At 46.6% G+C, this 8,411-nt stretch overlaps 1 protein-coding gene across 2 annotated transcripts; it reads left to right on the top strand.

Moving 5' to 3' along the window:
• Positions 1–464: 464 nt before the first annotated feature.
• Positions 465–5,285, top strand: ntmt1 (N-terminal Xaa-Pro-Lys N-methyltransferase 1). 2 transcript variants are annotated; one of them, XM_064308207.1, is made up of 4 exons: positions 465–624; positions 3,074–3,233; positions 3,337–3,589; positions 4,204–5,285. In XM_064308207.1, exons 2-4 carry the CDS (start codon positions 3,075–3,077, stop codon positions 4,458–4,460), a joined length of 669 nt encoding a protein of 222 aa, XP_064164277.1. In that variant the 5' UTR covers positions 465–624; position 3,074; the 3' UTR covers positions 4,461–5,285. The 2 variants fall into 2 exon arrangements, with proteins under 2 accessions (XP_064164277.1, XP_064164276.1); XM_064308206.1 differs by having other exon boundaries at positions 3,070–3,233.
• The last annotated feature ends 3,126 nt before the right edge of the window (positions 5,286–8,411 follow it).

The following is an 8,411-nucleotide window of genomic DNA, read 5'->3' as shown; positions in this document are numbered from 1 at the left end:
ATGCACTTACCTCTCGCTGGTCCTCAGAATTAATCTCTCATTTTGTCTGCCACCAAGCCGCTATCTGTCTTTGTTTCCATGGTAACAGTACATTACGTTCACTAAGATTCACTTAGCAGACCCTGCTATCCAGAACATCAGTGTCACTCTCAGAAATACGAGTGTGATATCACCAAGGCACAGAAGGCCAATTTATAATGTCTCTGTAACAAACACTATACAAATAATATTCAATTGACTTGAAAAGACAATACAATAACCACAGACGTGTTTATAAAACCCATGTGTTACAATCTGCTAAACCACAGCCTATATACACGCTTAAGTTTTGCAAATGCGTACGTGACCCTGATCTGACACACACGGAAACTTTTTGGCAACGGTCTCTGCTGCCTGGACTCAAAAGCGCACCCTTGAGCATACTCGTTCGGTCAGAGACTGCACGGCACGGCACATGCGCAAACTAAATAAGGAAATGACGTCGTTGGAGAAACATTCGGCAGCGGTCTCTAGCCAGATATACGTTAAGCGGTTAAAAAAGGTACAGTGCTTCGCAGCTGGTCGGTGTCATGATTGGGAGGCTGTAGGGACTGGGAAGGAACAGTAGCTAACCAACTCTGTGAGGTGAGTTGGTAACTTTTTGATTTATACAGATTAAGGATGTCTGTGAGTTTAATAATTGCTGAAAGTAGTCAAAAGCCGTACACAGCAGGGCACTACGTTAGGGGGGTCATTTTATTTAGAGGTGGTGTCAACACGTGCTGCTGTTCATCACTTCTATAACGCATGGGTAACTGGTTACTGTGGAGTAGCCTACATCCCCCGTTGTCTTAGAAAACCATTCAGTCGGCTATAAATAAAGCGAGTTGGGCAACATTATCTGAACTGTTGCAAATCCCGCGTAGCTATAGCTAGTTAGTTCATCCTCTTTCGACGGACCTTTCATGATTAGTTACGGACCGACTCGCTTGTTGATACAATTATGTGTCTACCAGAATCTGTGACTTTCTCATTAATCAGTGCATGTTTGAATGTTTCGCTAGTCGTGAGATCTTGTAGTTTAGCTACGACTATCCTGCAACATTTATGTTCTGTTGTTTTATGCTCTAATGCTTGCCTGTTATTAATACCAACTAGGCTGGACAGACCCCGCTTGGTATTTTTAATTGTAAGTGGAGGTTACCCTCTTGGGTGAGGTGGATAACTTTGTCAGATTGTCAGTTTGAGTGTACAGTGACAGATACACAGCAACCTGGCAAGCAATCATCCAATTACTAAAATAACTTACAGTAAGCTCGTCACATAAGTTTCTCGTGTGACTAGCTAAATGAAATATGTCCTAGCCAGCGATCACACGTCGTGCCCCGTTTTGACCCGTTGTCACAAGATTCGCGCTGACGACTGACAGCTGTGACAGGGCCAGATTTGGCTTCTGTTGAAAACGAGACTGGAATGCCACAGCGGGTGATAGGGCATACGTTTCAGCTCCTTCCACGCCACTACTAGGGATAGGTGTTACGTTACAGTATGTTTACCCCACTGAATAATTTTAACTCACCAACGACCGATCAGTGTCCTTGCCAGCCCTAATCCCACACTCAATCTTGTGTCAGATCAGTCAGTTGATTTAAGATAAATGAGAGATGGAGTATGTTTGGATTGACAGTTGATGAAACTGGAATGGAATTGATAACAGTGCATTATTGTTTTTTCCAATATTAAAATCATCAAAACTGCATGGATACAGCCCAATTAAGGAGGAATTTGCATACTGAAGGCCTTAATATGCTAACAGAAACTAGATAATTGATACCTATACTGCAGATTATGTGTGGAAAGAGCTATAAACTATCTTTACACAGTTATACATAGAGCATTATCCCAAAAGGAAATCTAAAGAAAGAAATAATGTCCAAAGAAAGAACTAAAAAGAAAGGAAATCTCCCAGGGGTCAGGGGAGCCATGGTGCAAACTGAAGAGTGCAATGTGGCAAGTCTTCAGAGGATGGGCAGGGTTAGGGTTAGGGTCCTGGCTGTAGTGGGACGCTCGTTTCACCAGCGGGGTGTGGGGGGCAGGCAGAGGGCAGAACGGACAGGAGGTGTGTGACCTGGAACTGAAGGTATGCGAGGGGAGGAGGGGGGTTGGGGGACGAAGGGGCAGAGGCAGCACGACGGACAAGTCTGGTTGGTGTGAATTCAATAGGCAGAACTGTTACATTTCAAAAGTTCCGTCTACCGAACAGGAAGTTCACAGCAGTTTGCTGTGTTTTGCTATGTTTCCTGGGCTACCGTGAGGGTGGGAAGGTGGGCTCATCAAGGTTGGTGGTGGGATAACGTATTGTAAAACTCCAATGTTATTGGCACAGGAGGGGAGGGGGATTCATGAAAGGTTGAATAAACTGGCTAACCTTTAAATAAAGCATGACAGCTGACAGTGCAAAAATTGCAAAGTGAAAAGGTTTTTGAAATGGTTGTTATTATGACCAAATATATAATTTCATCAGTCACAGTGTGAAATATCATTTTTCCATTTCAAAATTGCCATTATGTGAACAATGGGCAACAGAAAATCAAATAAAAAATAAATTTGTTTAGGTGAATAGTGGAAGTGTTATAGCTTTAAGTTCACCTGTGTTCAATGCAATGAACAGACAACTGTCTGTTATAGCTTGTCACTGTGTAGTTACGGTACGTGAGGTGAATTAGTGCGCTATTCGAAAATCAGGCACATTTGAGAAGTTCCTTGTTACCTTGCCTCAAGCTCCCATAGTTACTTGTGAAGTCTTTGCCTATGGTGTCTATCAGATGCTGAAGAAAGGCTTCATGGGAAATGTATTGCAGTTCCAAATAGGGGGACCAGTATATACTGACCACGACAGAAATATAAAAAGCTTTAGGCTATATTTAAAGCTTATGAAAATTCATCAAGGTATTTGGTATACGTTACTACTACTGTAAATATTCTTGTGTTTGCATTGTGAGTCGCTCTGGATAAGAGCATCTGTAAATGCAAGCACAGTAAAGCCAGCCCTGGGGCTCGGGGGTGGGTCTTTTCCCCACCGCACTGCAGACAGGATGGTGGACACGGTGGAGGACAAGACTACCTTCTACTCCAAAGCGGAGCGCTACTGGCAGGAAGTCCCGCCCACGGTGGACGGAATGCTGGGGGGCTACGGCAGCATCTCCAGCGTCGACATCAACGGGTCCAGGAAGTTCCTGCAGAAGTTCCTGGGGGTGAGTCACGCACGCGCACCCCTCACCTGCAGTAGGGTGGCCGTGCTTGTAGTTTGGGGAGAGGCGTATTGTAGGTGCTGACGCTCGCTCCCGCTCCCCTCAGGAGGGCAAGGGGAAGACGGGCACGGGGTGCGCCCTGGACTGCGGGGCGGGGATCGGACGCATCACCAAGCGCCTGCTGCTGCCGCTCTTCCGCACCGTGGACCTGGTGGACGTCACCCAGGAGTTCCTGGACAAGGCCAAGTCCTACCTGGGCGAGGAGGCCCAGCGGGTGGAGAACTACTTCTGCTGCGGCCTGCAGGACTTCAAGCCCGAGCCCGGCCGCTATGACGTCATCTGGATCCAGTGGGTCATCGGTGAGTGCTGCGGAGGGAGAGAGGGGGGAAGGGAGAGAAAGAGAGAGAGGCTGTAAACTGCTCTGTTCTGCCACAGATTTCCTATATGATAGTCCAGATCATCAACTCCATGTTCTTTAAGTGAGGCACCATGCACTCCTATATAAATACAGGTGCAAGGTAAAAACAGAGTAAACAATGAGGAAATACGGCACTTGCATCCTCCTGCTGCAGTAACTGCTAACTTGAGTAGTGCGTTCGAACACGGTTTACAAAATATAGAAATGGTAAAAGGACAAAAAAAGAAGGGCATTCAATGAAATAAACAGTGGCTTCAGTCTTTTCCTTTGCTGACTTTATTTGAGGTAGGTAGGTCACTTGGTTTATAAAAACGGCCATTAAAATGGCTAATTAAATGTTTGTGACCCAATTATTATTTCTGAATTATTGACCCACTGTTAGTTTGGGCCACAAACATTAGGTGCAAAAGGTGCATTTAACACGGTAAGCAACCCACCACTACAAACAAGAAGAGCTCCAGTCTAACTTGTGCTTTTGTCAATATTCAAAATAAAGGGAGAGAAGGGTTTTCTTGACGCATCCTGCTCTGTGACTCCTCCCCCCCCCCCCGACAGGTCACCTGACGGACGATCACCTGGTGGAGTTCCTGCGGCGTTGCCGCGGCGGCCTGCGGCAGGACGGGCTGATCGTGGTGAAGGACAACGTGGCGTACGAGGGCGTGATCCTGGACGAGGTGGACAGCAGCGTGTGCCGCGACCTGCCGCTGGTGCGGACGCTGGCCCAGCGGGCGGGCCTGCAGATCGTCTGCGAGGAGCGCCAGGAGAATTTTCCGGAAGAAATCTACCAGGTCCACACCCTGGCCCTCAGATAGGATGGACGGACGGACAAACTTTTTCACAGCACTGTCTGAGAGCCCTACCATCTCTGTGTGTGAGTGAGTGAGTGAGTGAGTGAGTGAGTGAGTGAGTGAGTGAGTGAGTGAGTGAGTGAGTGAGTGAGTGAGTGAGTGCGTGCGCGCCTGCGTGCGTGTGTGTGTGTGAGGGCCTGCAAACAAGTGTGTTCTGTGTGTGCGCTGTTTGCATGTTAAGCGGTGTCCACTGATGTTGGTCAGCAGTTGTGTGTGCATCAGTCTGCGTTTAGTCCTGCGTGCGTTCAGTGCCCAGCTATGTGTGTGTGTGTGTGTGAGTGTGTGAGGAAGGGGCGGGGTCTGCGGTTCATCTACACGTGTACGCAGGGGTCGCTCACACAGAACCTACCTCTCCGGAGTTCCCAGGTGCACGAGCGTACGGAAACTCCAGTGCCGCCGTGGTTACGCACGCTCAGGTTCCGAACAAGGGACAGAGCGATCCGCCACACGAGAGGGAGGAAACGCACAGTACTGTACTCTGCATGTGTGGATAATGCAGAGCCGCCAAACCAGCCTTTTAACTCCTGTTCACACCGGACAAGAGAGCACAGAGGTCTGCAGCATTCAGAAAGTGGTTTCAGTGGATTAGGAATTCTAACAACTTTTTATCATTATCAATATTTTTTTGGGCGGCGTGAACGGGAGGTTCGAGAGACATAAGTTATCAGGGGATGTGTCTGAAATTCAGAAAGGTTTACGGTCATGTGTGCTTGTTGATTTGCTCAGTCTGGCATTGAATGTACCATGTAGTGAATCTGTACATAAAGCTGCACAGAAGTCATCAAGTCATGTTCTGCGTGTCCTTGTCTTTTTTTTAAACCTTCATTTAACCACATAGTGCAATGTGTGCTGCATCGCAATTTACTACCACAGAAATCAAATATTCATCGAAATTTATTTGTCCAGGGGGAAGAGCACCCTCTACTGGCCTACCGATATCACTAACTAGCACAATGCCCAGCCCTGTTTAGCTTCAATACCAACCAAGCCCAGCCTTGCTTATCTTCAAGACCAACCAAGCCCAGCCCTGCTTAGCTTCAATACCAACCAAGCCCAGCCCTGCTTAGCTTCAATACCAACCAAGCCCAGCCTTGCTTAGCTTCAATACCAACCAAGCCCAGCCCCGCTTAGCTTCAATACCAACCAAGCCCAGCCCCGCTTAGCTTCAATACCAACCAAGCCCAGCCCCGCTTAGCTTCAATACCAACCAAGCCCAGCCCTGCTTAGCTTCAATACCAACCAAGCCCAGCCTTGCTTATCTTCAAGACCAACCAAGCCCAGCCCTGCTTAGCTTCAATACCAACCAAGCCCAGCCCTGCTTAGCTTCAATACCAACCAAGCCCAGCCCCGCTTAGCTTCAATACCAACCAAGCCCAGCCCCGCTTAGCTTCAATACCAACCAAGCCCAGCCCCGCTTAGCTTCAATACCAACCAAGCCCAGCCTTGCTTAGCTTCAATACCAACCAAGTCCAGCCCTGCTTAGCTTCAATACCAACCAAGCCCAGCCTTGCTTATCTTCAAGACCAACCAAGCCCAGCCCTGCTTAGCTTCAATACCAACCAAGCCCAGCCCCGCTTAGCTTCAATACCAACCAAGCCCAGCCCTGCTTAGCTTCAATACCAACCAAGCCCAGCCCTGCTTAGCTTCAATACCAACCAAGCCCAGCCCTGCTTAGCTTCAATACCAACCAAGCCCAGCCTTGCTTAGCTTCAATACCAACCAAGCCCAGCCCTGCTTAGCTTCAATACCAACCAAGCCCAGCCTTGCTTAGCTTCAATACAACTAAGCCCAGCCCTGCTTAGCTTCAGCTGTTTGACATGAAAAGGCTACATGGTAGTAACATGGCTGTTTGCATTGCCTCCCTGTTGTCATGACGATTGGGCACAATACACAAATCCCTGGAGATATCAACAGTAGAGTACCATGCCCCTGTTGCTATCAACCAAGTGTGAACCACAAAAGAAATGAGTATGCCCATGAAAGTTTACGGTAAGGTGTAGGGTGACGGGCGACTACCCAGGTAAAGTACATTTCCTGCAGGCGCTGTGTCCCTCCAGGACTGGAATTAAACCTGCAGGCACTGTGTCCCTCTGGGACGGGAGTTAAACCTGCAGGCACTGTGTCCCTCCAGGACTGGAGTTAAACCTGCAGGCACTGTGTCCCTCCAGGACTGGAGTTAAACCTGCAGGCACTGTGTCCCTCTGGGACGGGAGTTAAACCTGCAGGTGCTGTGTCCCTCGAGTTTGAGGCTCCATACAGTTACTGACACAAATGGAAGAAAAAAACCTCACTCCTTTATTTGCATAGATCAACAAACACGTACAGTAAGTAGGGGAAAGAGAAGTGAACACACATTTATTACAGCAGCTCAGAACGAGGATCTTGCCAATCGCAATGTTCACGATGCTCACAACAAACAACATGTGAAATACCATGAGAAACGCTCTACAGCACTCATAGTCTAAGATTACATTTAAAAAACAAAAAACACAAAAGAATACTTGAGACTTGTGTCGGGGAAAAAAAAATTATAGTTTCATTTAAACTCACCCACCAGCAGAAAGTAGTTTTCTAGCTTTGCATCAAACAATTACTAAAAGACTGGGTTTGGGTCATTTTAATATAATAAAAAGCAGAAAACCAGTTCTGACTTCATGGTAATTAGAGTAGAGATCCTGAGCCCAAACACCTATTAAACCCCCAAATATGGGGATTTAGGGAATCACTGAAATGCTTCAGAGGAAGCAAAACAGGAATTAAATGTAGACTGGGGTTAAAAAGGTTGTATCGGGGGGTGGGGTGGGGGCGGGGGGGAATCTATCGAATCTATGTCTTCAGAAATCAACTGAAGATGGGGGGAGGAAGGAGGGATTTATTAATCTGGCAACACTGACTGACTCCTCCCACTGTAGTTTGTCTGGCTGCCTGCCACATTTGGAGGGTGCGGATGGACAGAACCTAAACCGCACTACAGGGCAACCCAAATCTGGGACTCCCATCATTCCATTACTATGGAATGGGGCTGGGATTCTACAGGAGGGAAAATGGACACAGTAATTTAAGAGGCAGGAAAATTAAAATACACATCTTACATTCAAACATATCAATCCTGGCCACATTCATATATGTTCTCTGTGCATACAGTAGACATACAGAATATATAGTATAATATGACATACACATTTGTCGTATATTTTTTCAATAATGAGCAGAAGAAATTGGGAGTTCTTAAAGAAGCACTATACACTCACACATATAGTAATCTGTAACATTTCTCCAGAAATATAATCAAGATATATTCCTTATATTTGGGATTCAGAGACACATATGGAAATATGAAGGGCAGTATAAAAGCAGTATGGCGGCAGTGAGAGATAGAGAAATGGAGAGAAAGGAAGAGAGAAAGTTTGCAAGATTAAAACAGAACATAAAAAAACACTAAAAACATGATCTAAACCCGATATAAACATGATTACACCCTGAAGTACTTTAAAGGGGATGCCACAGCATGCTATGCTCTTGGGACAGGTGTGAGCTATTTGGAAATGTGTTCTGTCCTAGCTTCAGATACGCATGTGTGTGTGTGTGTGTGTGTGTGCACGTATGCGACAGCTTTGAATGCAAGCTCCAGCAGGTAAGACTGTTTTTCTGCATCAGGCATCGGAACACACTGAAGTGACTGAGAAAGCACTGAGAGAGGGCGGCAGTTTAAAAGGATTCAGATGTTTCACTGAGTCCATGATGCAGGGTCACTGCTACATGTTTCTATGATTGTTCTCAGCGGATTACAAAGGCTACTTTGTCATTCAGGGTTCCACCATGTTCTGGCCAAAATTCCCCATCTGGCTGCAAAAAAGGCTTTGATAAAGGCGCTATATAAATGCAATTTATCTGCATCGTTCTTTTTATGACGTG

Source organism: Anguilla rostrata, chromosome 14 (genome assembly GCF_018555375.3).
Source record: "Anguilla rostrata isolate EN2019 chromosome 14, ASM1855537v3, whole genome shotgun sequence".
Taxonomy (NCBI): domain Eukaryota; kingdom Metazoa; phylum Chordata; class Actinopteri; order Anguilliformes; family Anguillidae; genus Anguilla; species Anguilla rostrata.
The sequence above is the reverse complement of the archived record's forward strand: the minus strand, read 5'-3'. Positions and strand labels throughout refer to the sequence as shown.